Source organism: Carcharodon carcharias, chromosome 2 (genome assembly GCF_017639515.1).
Source record: "Carcharodon carcharias isolate sCarCar2 chromosome 2, sCarCar2.pri, whole genome shotgun sequence".
NCBI lineage: Eukaryota > Metazoa > Chordata > Chondrichthyes > Lamniformes > Lamnidae > Carcharodon > Carcharodon carcharias.
In genome coordinates, this window is record NC_054468.1 from 20,765,096 (window position 1) to 20,780,905 (window position 15,810).

The following is a 15,810-nucleotide window of genomic DNA, read 5'->3' on the forward strand; positions in this document are numbered from 1 at the left end:
AGAATAAGCAATTTTAGGGTTACTGTAGACACATGAATGGGTACATGGAATTCCAATGTGCTGGCTAATGGAGCTGTTGGAAGACATTTAATGCAATGAAAACTAGTTCAATCGGAGGTGACTTTCTTGGCAAACTGACACAAAACAAATCTTCCCACCCCAATTATAGCATCAGTAAATGGAGCTCTACACCATCGTTACTCATACCTTTGGCACCAAATCAAACACATGTGACTACTGAAGCTAACCCTTTGAGTAGATATAACCTTTTCTCTTCTCCACTGGATGAATCAGAGAAGTTGCAGAATGCTAAAGCAATTATTTCTCTTGTTTTCTTTGATCCAATCTTTCAATGCATTTCATAGCAATACAAGCAAGCTAGCTAGAATGTGGGATGATGGAGGGAAATATTGAAGTACTCTGGGGTCAGGCCATACAGTGGCATTGTCCAAGAGTACTTATTCCCAAGACTATATTTAAATATGTTACCACGTTACTCTTTACTGGTTTCTCAAAGCAGCTTGAGATTGGAACACTAAAGCTTAATTAGCCACCTAGAATACGACACCCCTTCTGCTCCACTCTTGGGATCCTAGGCTGAAGAGCAAGGTGTTGTCTGGGTATTAATTCAGAGACGTGGGAAGGAGCCAGGGAGCTGTTTGAGGTTGGAAAATGCGGAAGTATGGGTTTAAATTTAAATTTTGTTTCGATTGACAGGCTGGCTCTTTCTTTGGCAGAGAAGCCTATAACACAAAGCTGCAATCAAGCTGGGCTGAGAGCTGGTATACCTAGTGAGGGGGTGGGAGTGTGTGTGAGGGAGAGGAGGAAGTATCAAGGGGGAGTTGGAGCAGACAGATTGCCTTGGGGAGGGGTGAGGAAGGAGGGTTTACTGAGTAAACCTCTGCTCCTCCTGGCCTACAAGCAGTGCCATAAAGGCGCTTAGCACATGGATTCATCCCTTCTCAGCAGCTTTCATCTGTCAGGTTTCTTCGAGGCTAAGGAAACACAGCTGACTGTGGTTAAAATTAGAAGCACTGTTGAAATGAATGCATGTAGCCTTATTAAAATATTTAAATGGCCAATCCTTCTCCTGGGAAAGGTGACTTCCCCCAGAATTTGGGAGGATTGGGAGTGGAGGGGGTGTTGGGGTATTGGCTACGAGATTTAAATAAAGTTAACACCTCACCAGAAGCCTATCACCAACCCACCTGTTTTTGGAGGTTAAAGATCACCCCATTGTGTTTCCACCACACAGCTTTGCAAACAGGTGATGGCTTTGACTATGAGGGGAAAAAAGTGAAGAACTCCAGAAAGCCTTAGCTTCTGGGATCAGATTCAAATAAAATTTCATCCAAAACATGATAGACAATCATTCCTGTTTAAGATAATGTAAGTTAAAATCTCCAGGCATATTAGACATACTAACAAAAGAAACATGTTCTAATGACATATTTGATAATTTGCTGCCAAATTTTGTCTTGGCGTTAACAGTGCCGAGTCTACTGTCACTCCCAGCTCACTTTGAAAGTCTAAAGCCTGCACTAATCCTATGCTCTTCCTTGGGCCTCAATTTGTAGAATTATTAACATTAATTAAATTTGGGAGGTGGTGGCATAGTGGTATTGTCGCTGGACCAGTCAATCCAGGTAATGCTCTGGGGACCTCGGTTCAAATCCTGCCATGGCAGATGGTGGAATTTGAATTTAGTAAAAATCTAGAATTAAAAGTCTATGACCATGAAATCATTGTCGACTGTTGACACTAATGCCTTTTAGGGAAGGAAATCTGTCGTCCTTACCTGGTCTGGCCTACACGTGACTCCAGGCACAACTTGATTCTTAAATGCCTTCTCAAATGGCCTAGCAAGCTGCTACAAAGTCACAAAAAAGGAATAAAACTGGACAGACCACCCGGCATCGACCTAGACACTGGAAATGACAACAGCATTCTCTGCCCTGTCGACCCTACAAAGTCCTCCTTACTAACATCAGGGGGAACATACCAAAGTTGGGAGAGCTGTCTCACAGACTAGTCAAGCAACAGCCTGACATAGTCATCCTCATGAAATCACATTAACAGCAGTGAGTACCATCTATAGGATGCACTGCAGGAATTCACCATGGCTCCTTCGACAGCACCTTCCAAACCCACAACCTCTACCATCTAGAAGGACAAGGGCAGCAGACACACGGGAACACCACGTGGAAGTTCCCCTCCAAGTCACTCACCATCCTGACCTGGAAATATATTGCCGTTCCTTCACTGTCGCTTGATCAAAATCCTGGAACTCCCTCCCCAACTGTGGGTGTACCTATACCACATGGCCTGCAATGGTTCAGCTCACCATCACCTTCTCAAGGGCAACTAGGGATGGCAATAAATGCTGGCCCAGCCAGCGAAGCCCACATTCCGTGAATGAATAAAAAAAATTGACATTTCTCAGTTCTGTTGCATAATAGATCAAAACCCTGCTGCCATATCTCTCTCCTGCTCCTAAACTTTCTATTTTGGTGTCATCTGCAAACTTAAGAATCTCATAATTGGCTTCTGCAAGCAGGCCAGTTTTGAGGATAAGAAACAACAATGGGACATGTAGTGACTCCTGTGGTACTCCCCTCATCTGATGCAGTGGCCTCGATTTTAATGCCTCCCTGGACAGTTGGGAAAGATGAGGGTTTTAAAAGAGAGAGAAAGAAATATGATAGAATGACCTGACCCCATTTCGAACCATTTAAATTTTAACAATCAGGCAATTGACAAGGCTTGTGCAAAGGGCAGGCTCAGGGCCTAATTGACAGTCGACAGTTGTGGCCCGATGGCAAACTTAACTGAACCCATGCTGTCGTTTGATGGCAGCAGATCCAAAGTGGGAGTTGCAAACTGCCCAAGGTAAGTAATGTAGATCACCTCCTTTTAGAACTTCTTGGAAGGCATCACCTGATTACAGTCCCTACTTTTTCCCTTCCTTAATCATGGCCTGGAACTTTGGCATCCTCATCCATTTCCACCACTTCCCTTTCCCTACCACCATCAGCCTGCGACAGGCTGGAGCTTCTGCCTCAACCCCATCCTGCTTGCTGTCCAAGGTCTTCCCCCCTCACTAATAACTACTGGGGAACATCCTCACGTGTCCCCAGTTGCAGCCTCCAGCTGCTACTTAATACGCTGGCTCACCAGCCAGGCAGTCAGTCAGTCTGGCCAGCTGACGGGTGGGAGACAGCCAGAAATTATTGAAATGAGGCCCTGTCGATCTATATTTATAAACCCTGGCCTTGCTGGGCTCTTGGTTCACCATCAGGCTCCCCATATTCCCTGTTGACACGGAGGCTGGCATTTGTATTTGGCACTTTCCAGTTCTGTATTTTTAAATCCAATTTCTTATCCAATTCTAACTTCTTCTTTGCCTTCCCATGGATTTTTAGTTTAATCTTTCAAAATGGGGAAATCAAAGCAAACTCCCTGTAATTATTTCTTTCATTTTGTGCAGTCTGTTCATTTCAACGCATGGCAACTTTACATTTTGTTTTGCACTGCATGGTATCTTAAAACAGAACCATTCGACTGGCCTGCGCAGTATCTTCCGAGTTACTTCACATCTGCACCCACGTGCAGCTTAGAGAGTACAAGCCCTCCATCCATCGGAATAAATTATATCATAGGGCCTTCGAAGGTTTTTTATTTGTAAAATCCAAAAAGAAACTGAGGTCAAACAGGACCTTAGCTTCGTAATTCCACTATATTGTTAATGCAACTATTACTGTATAACTACTATTACAACTGTTCTTAAATTTCAGGACTGGTGATAATTTGTTTCCTGGACTCAGCTTGTCAAAGTTAACATGAAAAAGCAAATCCACCCACAGCTATAATAGGGATTACTACAGCTTAGTCACATGATGCAACATGAGCAGCAAGGAGCAACGTCTATATACTGTGCAAACTATATTTGATTGCTTAGGCTGCTTTTGGTTAGCATTGGTGGTATTTTGCAAGTCTTAAAGTCATCTACGCCAATGTCTGAAGACTGTCACTTACCAATGTGTCTGCATCCATGAATATACATTTGGAATAGTTTGTGAGAGCCCAGCAGTGTAGCTTCGTAAATGTCACGCCGAGCTCAGGTCTCTTGATCAAGGCCAAGTGAGCTGAATCCTTGCTGTCCAGCACATCCACTAAAATAACCTCATCAAAGATTCTTCCCAGCTGCGCTCTAGAGAAATAGGGGTAGGTTTAAAAAGAATAAACACACATTTTTCATTTGAGATATTTATAGAATTTCCAGAGGCAATTTGTCTAGCATTCAACTCTAATGTAGTGTCAAATTGAAGGCAACATTTTCAGTTGACCATAACCAAGCCCTTTGCTCCAAAGACATATATTCCAACCAATCTAATGAAGGGCTAAATAAATATCTGTTCTTAAGAGTTTAAGAATCATTTGCGCTTTAAGTAATCCAGAGAAAAAATGGCCATTACTGTGTAAATTGCACTAATGCATGGATTTAAAGGTTACTGCATTAATTTATGCTCTTAAACAGATTATCCTCCATAAGGAATGTGTGATTTCTCCAGTGTGAAATCAATTGTCACTATGAAATGGCAACTCGATTACAGCATGTGGCCTTTCTAGTTATGATATGGAGTTTTCATGTATTGCTACAGGTTGATTAAGAAGTCCTGCTGGAAATTCACATTTGAGGTTCTCGAGTTGGTGATGTGTTGACAGAATCCCATGTCAATCTACCAATGACTGCATGGGACCAGAGTCATAATCTGACTTGGATAAACTGTTGTTGCTTTTACTGGATTATACCAATCACTTACATCAGTTTACTTTGGAATTAACATAAGAAGAAAATAACATGGTTGGTGCATCAAGCTTTACGCTTTACGATGTAACAGTGTGTTCCGTTAGGGAAAATGTCCTTGGGTAAAAACATCCTACAATGTCTCCAGGCCCAAAAATAACGAAGCAAAGATCTATTATATACACCCAAAACTAACCAACTCTGAACAGTTCCACTGCACTGAGGACAAGTGACTCTCAATGACAGGAGAGCCAGACTGTTCTTTAAACAATTTGATTTTTACAACTTCATTGTTGAATACTGTGTGGTACTTTTGGGCCAACACAATGAACACTACACTCCATTTGAGCACTGACTCCTTAGTGTAACACTGAGGGAGTGCTGCATTGTCACAGGTACTGCCTTTTGGTTAAGATACTAATTTGAAGGGCAAAGTAATTTAAAGTGCTACACAAGGGGCTTGGGGGGTCTAAATGGGACAGACCTCGAAAACAGTGGTGGGGATCACAATGTGTAATTACTCTGTGCTCGTTTGATATAGCACAATATAAGCAGCACAATAACTTCTGGCTGCCTGCTCATTTACATGGAGCTGCATTTTACAGGGTGCTGGGGACCTTGCCCTCAAGGCTAAAAGATTGGAGGGGAGCCTGCCGCTGCTTTAAGGCGAGACTTCCATCCCTTTCTCAGGAACAAGGCCTGTCTTAGAGGGCAGCCAGCCAATTGGATGGCCGGCAGCTCTGTAGTCCCAGCCGCGCCAGCTGGGAGCACCGGTCATTTCTGGGATTACAGGCAGTCCCACCATACAGAGGAGCCCAGGTAAGTGCAAGGTCAGGAGTCTCTGCAAAGTGGGCGAGGAGCCGGGTTCAAGAGGCCGTGGAGAGGGTTAAAGGGAGGGAATGACCTTGAGTGGGTGGTGCCTCTGATGGACCCAGAGAGCCCACTAAGGAGGTTCCGCCCCCTTGCCCATCATCAGTCCCCCACAGCTAAAGCTGCTGGGCTTCCCAGATGGCTGCATGGGTAAAATACTGGCAGCGATGAGGCTCTTAAGCGGTTATGAATTCCTGAGTAGGCTCAAGGGCATGTAGGCCACTCGATGCCTCTCCCACCTGCCATAACATTTCAGGTTAGGGGGTGGGTGGGTTGGCGGCTGAAGACCACCCATTGGATTTTATAAGCTCGGCCAGCGGGGCAACATAAATTCCAGCCCAAGATATCTGCATGCAGCCAATTCTAAACATACTGTTGTTTAGCTGCACACATCAACAGTGAGCCTAAAAACAATGACTTAAAGCTAGATTGCATTGCTTAATGCTGGTCTGCATGTGTGAATGGTAGCATAATGGTAATACCATGCAGTAGTAATCCAGAGACCCAGACCAATATCCAGAGACATAAATTCAATGGCAGATTGGTTTGGGAACAAGAAGAGGGAACCTTGAGCTTAATATTTCCTGTAGACTAAGGCACTCTCACAATACAGCACCAGTATAACTGCTTAGATTATGAGATCAAATCCTTGGTTTACAGGAGCTGCTTATTCTAAGTTTTTTAATGTACCTACGTACTAAAAGGAAATCGGCACATAGGAACAGGACCAAAGTGGCAATATTATGCACTAGTAATCCAGAGGTCCAGACTAATGTTTGGGAGAAATGGGTTCGAATCCCAACATGGCAGCTTTGTTTAAAATTAATATTTTGGAATAAAAAATCTAGTATCGTTAATGATTATCATAAAACTGCCAGATTGTTGTAAAAAGCCATCTGGTTGTCTAACATCCTTCAAAAAGGAAATCTGCTGGTCCAGCCTACATATGACTCCTAGCCCACAGCAACGTGGTTAACTCTTAACCACACTATGAAATGGCCCAGCAAATCACTCAAGCTACAATACAAATAAAACTGGACAGTCACCTGGCATTGACCTAGGCATGGGAAATGACAATGGCACACCCTGCCCCATCCACCTTGCAAACTCCCCCTCACAAACATCTGCATTGTGCCATAATTGGGAAAGCTGTCCCACAGACTATAAGCAACAACCTAACATAATCACAGTCACCAGATCAGAGTTGCAGCCAATGTCTCTGACTCCTCTAGCACTATTCCAGGGTATGTCCTGCGGCACAGAACAGAAGGAGGGCTCCTGATTTTGCCAGCCAATTACCAGAGAGAAATGGGCTCTGTTGAGGTAGGTCCAAGGGTGCCTCAAAATGGAGATGCCCTCAGAGGAAGTTAAAAGCGGCAGCATGTATCACGTACAAGATGCACTGCAGCAACTCACCAAGCCTCCTTCAACACCACCGCCTGCAAGTTTCCCTCCAAGTGATACACCATCCTGACTTGGAACTATATCGCTGTTCCTTCACTGTTGCTGGGTCAAAAACCTGGAACTCTCTTCCTAATAGCACAGTGGATGTACCTACAACACATGGACTGCAGCAGTTCTAGCAAATGGCTCATTACTACCTTCTCAAGGGCAATTGGGGATGGGCAAAAAATCCCATGAATTAATGCGTTCAATGAGTACAGCATCAACTTGGCACAGAGGGCTTTACGCAAGATTTGGAGCCCATCCTTTCCAGTAGTGACTAACAATGATGCAGCGTCTGATGGCCAATGTCCCAGCTTCCACTGCAGCACAAGTTGCTTCCAGCAAAAGTCTTGAGTGCTGAACTGGGAACTCAGACTGAAGTTACACGAGATCAGCTTGCTATCATGCCAGTTAAGACGGCTGTTATCATCGCTGTGGATGCCAGTGTTCAAAGGGGCTTCCAGGGTACCACAGTAGTCCAGCAATCTTTCCTCCGACAGATTACCAGTACCTGCTGAGGTGCCACTCCTAGGGTGCATGCAGCATGAACCTGCTGCCCTCTCTCTGGATGACAGCCTTTATTCTCCCATCACTCTCACGCCACCAGTGCCCATCTGTCAGCCAGGCAGCCCAGAATGTTGCTGCCCAAGCTGAGATGGGGTGGGCTGAAACAGGGCCTCCAACAGCCAGAGATGCTCAAAGTTGTCCTTCAAGGCCATCTGCAGTCTCCACCACTGAAAGCCACCAGCCTCCCTCCAGTTGTGCCCGAAGCCAGTGCGGTAGCACTGCGCAGGGACACCAGGACAGGTAACGGAACAAAGGGAGTGCACATATGTGATTATTTTATGTTTGCGTGCAATCCGGCATCATTTCATTCATAAATCTGGTTTGGAACTTGCATTTTATGTTGGCTATTACTTTTTCATCGTAGCCATGAGGACGATGTGTCGCTCAGTGACAGAGGGAAGGATGGTGGGACTGCTGGGGAGTGGGGAATTGAGATTGCTGTTGCTGTATTGCACGCAAGTTAGTATTTCATGTGCAGCCAGAGCAGAAAGGGGCCATCCAGGTAGTCACGTCCCTTCCACTGCAACCTCCTCCTTGCCTGAATGCTGGTGGCCAAGACTGGCAAGGTTGTGCCACACACCACCATGAGCCTGCAGGCCCACTCACCCGCATGTACTGCAGGGCTCCTCCAGACTGATCCAGGCAGCAAAATCGTTGCTTCAGCTCACCACTGGCCTTCTCTGTCATGTTTCTTGTGGCAGCATGACTCTGTCTGCATGCTGCTCACTTGTTTGAGGGTCACAAACCCGGTGTTATGAGCCCTTGTCATCCAGTAGCCACCTTTTGGTTTGCTGTGGTTGCTGAAATACAGCCGGCACAGTGAATTTCCACAGAAGGAAGGCTGCCAGGATACAGGGCAGTGCTCTGCATGATGCCCTGCCTACGGCCGTGCACCTATTGTGGAATCCCTTTCAATTCTGGTACTTGGCAGAGTTGTCCTGTGGTGCCCAACAAAGCAATGGGGGTTAAGTCAATGGCTGCACAAGGGAGTCTGCAATCTGAGCAAACCCTCATGCTGACTGCGTCTGCTTCTCTCTAGAAAGGTCACCTTTGTGTCCTCAGCGACCTCCTTTATGCAACAGTGGATGGCCATCTATGAGCTGTTGCTAGTAACACCAGCATTGACCGGGAAGGAACCAGACATGTAAAGGTTAATTGCTATGGTCACTTTCACAGTCACTGGCAAGGCAGTCCTTGGCCTGCTTTGAGGTTGTCGCTGTGGCTGTAGCAGCTGGCAGGTTTCAGTGGAAGACCTCTCTAGCAAAGCCCAGATATCTCTCACATTGTTCTGTGTTAAAGTTCAGGTAGGAGATATGGTCTCCTGCTGACAGCCTGTTTACATAGCACCCTCCTCCCTTTTCTGGCAGCTCTGCATGACCGTTGCTCATTCTGCGTGTCCTGTTCTATTCCCATGGAAAGACCTACTTACTGCCCTGTGAAGAATTGGATTTGCAGATTTCAAAGTTCCTGCAATAAAGTGCTTCAGTATCTGCCACAAACCACTCCCTGTACACTAACCATGGAAAGCACAGCTTAAACTTGCACAGCAGAGCAAGTGTTAAAGAGGTGTTGGCTGGATCACAGAGCTGCAGAATGACAGCTATACTGTCAAATCAGCATTGAGTGTTGATGGAGGTCAACATCTGCCTACTCTGCATACTTCTGGCAGCTGTTCACTACACAGGTGTGCTGATTACAAGAGGTCATCCAACATGCTTGGCACCACAAGTGTTTGTGTGCACTATTGTTGCCATTTTGGAACTCTAAGGGCTCTGGAAAAAAAAAACACTACGGAGCCCAATTTCACACCCCAGGATTTCTTCAATTAAGTACTGTCCAACTGCTTTTCAGGAAAAAGTTATTTCTGCTTGAGGTCAGCTAACTGTTTCTCCTGTCATTTGTTTGTTAATGTCATCTTCTTCCCAGAAGATTGATGGCTATGGATCTCCATCTCTGTTTGTCTTGTGCTGCCCTTACCTATGCTGCATAGGTCAGCTGTATCCAATCCATTATTTATTTTCTCCTCTGCTTCCCTCTCCTACATTTTCCATTGAGCTTCCTCTCCAATAACTACCTCTCTCTACCGTCTGCTCCAATTATTATACCTTTCTAAATATTATACCTTTTTCTTTGACGTTATACACTCATTTCCTCTTTTCTCCAGCACTTCCTCATTCGTTTTTCTGTCTGTGTAGGATATGCAGAAAATCTGCCTCTATGTTCACATCTCAAAAGCATTCAGCTTATCAATAGTCCCTATTTTTGTTCTGCAGTAACCTTGCTTACATATAAATACTCAGCAGTTTCAAGACCTGAATCATATAATCATTAATGTGCACAAGTTCAGCTCCAAAAATAACCTCTCATAATTAGAGTTGCAGATCCCAGGAATGTCTTTGACACTCTTCTGTAAGGCCTCTCCCCAGCAGTAATCTCTTATTAATATACATCCAGCCATCTTCACTGAGTCAGTTTAGGCTCTTCTTTCAGGTTTGACAAAGGTGGTGGAGGCGAGAGTGTAGATGCATTACAGGAAAATGTGAAGTAACTGCCGAAAGTGATACTGTTCTGAAAAGAGTTTAGCGCTACACCAGATGGATAAGGCGCTGGCCCTCAATGTGCATCCTCGGCTGTTAATGGATTTCACAGGGTGCAGAGGCCATTCCCATAGCTGTTAATCCTCTTTAGATTAGTAAATGGTGTCATGGAACTGGAGGGTAATAAATGCATCAGCTCAGTTTCAGGAGGATGGGGAAGAGTAAACTGGGCAACGACTGGTAAGTTAACCTAACCACAAGTTATGGACAACATGGTATCCAAGCTCAACATCAAAATTCGTGGCCAATTAAAAAGGTGCTCAAAACAGTCAAGTATCAAGCCAGCTTTGACAAATTTAACAGTTCTGTTTTGAAGAAGTTATCAAACGCCTATCTTAGATGTAAGAAGTTTATAATAGATTAGGTGTACGGTGGATGAGGGAGTATGGCAGCATTGATAGAAAACAAAGGGTCAGGGTGAGCTTTTGTTGCCTATTTTGGAGAAGAATTTGATGGGTTGTAGTCCAGGGATCAGTTCCCTATATACCTATAGATGGATAGATGAGTGGACTTGGGCATAAGTGGCACAATATCAAAATTTGCTAATAACAAAAGTTTGGCACATATCAAAATTTGCTAATAACACAAAAGTTTGGCAATGCGGGGACCGTTTAAAGACGTTTAGGAAAACAAAGCAATGGGACAAAAGCAAAATACTGCAGCTGCTGGAAATCGGAAATAAGAGGAGAAAATTCCATAAATACTCAACAGGTCAGCAGCATCTGCGGGGAGAGAAACGAGAGTTCTTGCTTCACCTTTTGTCGGCTCATCAACCTGAAATGTTGCACCCGATTTTGACCCATTCGAAACAACACCCACTTGCAGAGAGTTGAAAAGACTGGGCCTGGTTTTTCTCTTCACAGATGCAGCCTGCCCTGCAGAGTATTACCAGCACTTTCTGTTTTTCACAACACAATGTGGAGACAGAGGAGGAGAAGTAAGGGGCTGTATTTAATGGAGGTGACAGAGGTCTCGCTCACAAACAGAAGAACCAGCAAGAGACCCCACATTACCTCCTTTTGGGGAGGCCTTCGAAATAAAGTATCTCTCAGGCACCTAATTGGGCAGCAGCAGGCCTTTCCCAGGATTAAGGACCCGGGGTGGCGGGGGGAATACCAGCCAATGAAAGCTGCTGGCCAGAAGCTTGCAGCTCTTGTTTGGTAGAGTCAACGTGGAGGTAGTGGCTGCTGCCACCAATGGACCTGAGGCCCACAATCGCCAAGGGACAAAGGCCACAGGCGAGAGATGGCAGGATGGGTACTGCAGGATTGCCGGGGTGGGGCGGTTAGTGGCTGGTCGTGGAAGAAAATCAGCTGAGAAAAAAAGCAACAGGGTTTGGCTCTCAGCTACCTTTCCACTTTCCAATGCGCAGTCCCTAGACCAGGCACCAAATGCTTTTGAACGGGGAATCGCTCCCCACTTACTTGGGCGCCCTCAAGCAACCACAAAAGGGCTTGGTTTTCGGGCTTCCTGCACAGCAACTTTCCTGCCCAACGCTGGTTTGAATACCGACAGCAGTGGGATGAGGCCTAAGGGCCTCAATTTGCAGCAGGGGCTGTCCACAGCCTTCCTGGGAAGGCAGCAGGGTCCCCATCTGCCACCCTCCTTCCTGATTAAATGTCCCCCACTACCAAACTCGCTTCAAGGGAGGGCATTAAATCCCACCAAAGGAGTGGGATCGTACAGTCAATGGAAAGATATTGAAAAATGTGGATGAACAGATTCCAAGGATTTTAAATGCAGAAACCCTTGAAAGTGCACCCAGGAGGTAGATAAATAAAAATAAGTCGCTTTTATAAATAATAGCGTTTAAGAGCAAAAAGATGATATGTTTATAAGGCGCTAACTAGGCCACTTTTAAGGGTTCAATGTGCAGTTTTGAAGTCCTATTATAGAAATCTCACTACAGCCACAAAGAAATGAGAAACTTGTGTTAAAAGGAGAAACGTTGGACAATTTGTTAAGGAAAGGAAGATAATATTTGATTCAGAGAAACAGTATGGCAGATGCCCTGGGCCACAAGGCCTTCTCTGCTGTTGAAAATTCTTGCGTTATCAAAATTTAATTTTGGGTGTTCCAATATTTTGAACACTGCCTTAGCAATGAAATCACGACAGGCCTTACATTTAAAATAAAAATTCTGATTTTGAATGCAAGAGACAGGATAGGTCAAAAATCTTCCCATCAGCATCCTACAAGAGGGGCATGGAGAGAAACAAGCCCAGTTTCGAGAGGATGTAGATTCACACTAAAATCCCCTTATACAAGCTACTTCATTGCTCTCTCATTTCGATAGGCCTCATCCATTCCAGATCACTTTGTATATTTATTTCTCCATTGTAAATGTCCAATGAAATGTTTTAAGCAACCTGGTGGGTTTGTAGGTTCTCCTGTGTCCATTTGAAGTACCTTGTTCAATGTTGATTTATTCTCCAGCTGGGTCACAAGAGAATTGCACATCTGGGCACTGCTCACAATGCCACTTGGTTCCTCTTACAGGTCATACATTTTTTACAGTATCAATTCTAATGCTACTTGGGATGCTCAGTCATGCCTAGGTTAGACCCCTTGCAGAAACAGAATTAGTCTATCCCTGAAAGCTCTACCGAGTTGAGAGTTAAGCATCACAACTGGAATTATGTCCATCAAGATACGGGGAGAAAAAACAAAGAAGGTGGAAGTGGACAGACAAGACTTTATTTACATTAGGAGTTGATGCAGTTTAAAAAAAAACAGCATGTGTTGCAGCACAGGTAACAAACAGCAAAGTTCCATGAATGTTTAAAATAAAGCACAATAGTGACTTGGGCTATTTGATTACAACTACTGTATAAATGTCTGGTTGCTGCTGGTCACCTTAAAGAGCAAATTCAGTTTAAAGTACAAAAGTTATAGACACCTCAGAACAAACCTGAGTTTTGATAACCCAGCTTCATGGTCACTTTTACCAGCTTTTTGTTTACAGTTCTTTTTTTAAAAAAAAAATTCAAACTGCCATGATAGGATTTGAACTCATGGTCTTTTCGATTATTGCATTACTAATCCATCCCAATGTTCTTCACCTACCAGTGCAACTATTTCATACAATATTCTGAATGGCCAGAAACTGCAAATGTACAAAGATGGTTTTCAAAGCAGCTCTGTACTGGTTTACATTAGAAATGCATTGTTGCCTTTTGCATAATATTTTGTTCCACTGGAATGCACAAAAATGTAGTTCGTGTTGATTGGAGATTGAGAACTACAAGCTGCTGGGCTATTGCCTCTTTTCAAAATTTATTGGAGCATTCAAAAACAAGTGTTTTCCAATCATAATGGTTCAATCATACCTTGTCAAGTGTGTGGATAACTGATTCATTTTGAACTAATGTGAATAATTGTTAGTGTTAATCTCAAAATGTTACTTAATTTAAAGTATCAAGTCTCTTGACAATGAGCAAGCTAGTCCCAGTTCCAAAGTCATATTGGACTCGAAATGATAACTCTGTTTCTCTCTCCCTCCACAGATGCTACCAGAGGTGTTGAGATTTTCCTGCACTTTTGGTTTATTTAAGTTAGCCCCTCCTTGGGTTCAAATTAGCAGATGTTGGCACTGAGGAATTTTTTTGTTTTACTTTTTGGCATCCAGTATCTCAGTACAGGTATAAAATAGAGTTGCATCTCCTGAATGTAACCTACTATCCTGTTCTAATAATGCGACGATTCATGGAGCTTTTCCCAAATCAGTTCAGCTCGCAGCTTCTCCACCAATATAACACCTGAATAAAAGTGCCAAACGAGGCAGAAGTTAGTGCTGGCTCAAATCTACCCAAACCACTTTGTTCACTTTTCTTGCACACAGGGATCATTGCATTCCATTACTCCATGCTGGATTCTAAACTAGACTCCAGGGGAGTTCGAACCAACTGAATTTACTTTTACTTTTGGATATTGCTGCAATTTATATTTTGTCAGGCAAGATTTTCAGGCTCACCTGGGGTTATGGCTATGCACTTAAATGTGCACAAGGGGACAATATTATTGCTTACATGCCATAAATGGAGAAAACCCATTTGCAAGACTACACTGGAGTGTCCTACTCAACTCATAAGGATTTTTATTAAATGACCATTGAGAATTTGTTAAAGTGGACCTAGAGGGAGTGAGAGCGAGAGCAGACCGGTTAAAATAGTGTTTGAAGAACGGACTATAAAGAATTGCAGGTGGCTAGAAGACTCAACCAAGCTGAAGGGCCAATTGATCAATTATGGGCAGAATTTTCTGGTGGGGCCCGGACCTGATCGCCGCTGGCGATTGGGTCAGCGCCACCACTTTACGCGGGTGCCAATTAAGACCCGCCCAGCATGAATCGCGGCTCCCGAGGACAGTGGGACTGCGGTGACTGTCGGGTCCAATGGTGACCCCGGGCGGCCTGTTTTAAAAAGCTGCTGCAGCCTTTCAAAGGCTGTGAATCACGGCCAGTGGGAGGGCTTCCCAGAGCTGCTGCTGGTGAGCAGGCCGGGCAGGAGGGGAGGGCAGGGGGGGCACTGTGCCCCTCGTTTTTCCAATGATTGCCTTGCTGCCCTCCGAGGAGATGGAGCATGGCAGGAGGTCCTCGTACCCCAGGACAGGAGGAGGCCCCTCCCCCCCACATGACCAAATGTGCCTGGGAGGAGGTGGCAGAGGTAGTGAGCTCCCGCGATGTGGTGCGGCGCACCTGGATCCAATGTTGCAAGCGCTTCAACGAGCTGTTGTGCTCGGGAAGGGTGAGTACCATGTTGGCATCAGTCACTTAGCCCAGCAGACAGGCTTTTCCCCCTGGTCCCCACGCCAAGTCAGAGTGTAGTGACTGCGTTGAATTACTGATGGCATGTGTCCTTCGTTGGGTGGGCCAGTAGATATTGCCCATGCCGAGGTCACCCTGAGAGGGTGGTGAAGAGATGGGTTCTGCACCCGCAGCACGTGGTACACTGGGACCCACATTACTGTTTTGGAGGAGCTGCACCTAAGCACTGTGCTGGAACTCCAGCACATGTCAAAGTCAGGGTGATGACATGCCGGGAGGGGAGCTTCAAAGTGGCGTGGCACCGATTGATCTGCTCTCCTCTACGCATCACGTACTTGATTCTCCTTGCCATGTGTGGTGCCGAACGTGATGTAGGCAGCATTTGGCCAAGTGTGGGGACGGGGCAGGCCTAGCATCTTTGTGTGAGTGTTCGGCAGCAGTGGGGTGAGGAGACACTGGAGCCCTGCAATGTCCCACTTTGGTTGGGGTGGGCCGTCCGCAAAGAGAGTCCAGTTACAAGTAGCATTAATCAATGCTCTTCTCTCAACTTGGAGAAGTGCGAGAGGAGCCAGGAGTTGAAGAGGAGCTGGGAGAGCAGAGGTGACTGAGGGAGCTCAGTGAGGAGGGAACGAGGTAATCCTGTGAGTACAGTCGGGCAAGTACTTACTACTTTTATCGCTTATAGTTTTTAAGGCCTTATTTTGTGGTCCATCGTTTGTAAGGGCCATATTCTGTAACAACAAGGAGCAGGGAAGAAG

General features: G+C 45.1%; 1 protein-coding gene across 2 annotated transcripts in view; it reads right to left on the reverse strand.

Annotated features, from left to right (window-relative positions):
- LOC121274049 (glycogenin-1-like) overlaps positions 1-15,810 on the reverse strand; it is a 78,471-nt gene that overhangs the window by 38,871 nt on the left and 23,790 nt on the right. For both annotated transcript variants that reach the window (XM_041181189.1, XM_041181194.1), the window contains exon 3: positions 4,036-4,210. In XM_041181189.1, the coding sequence (XP_041037123.1) occupies positions 4,036-4,210 (175 nt within the window). The remainder of the gene's footprint in view (positions 1-4,035; positions 4,211-15,810) is intronic.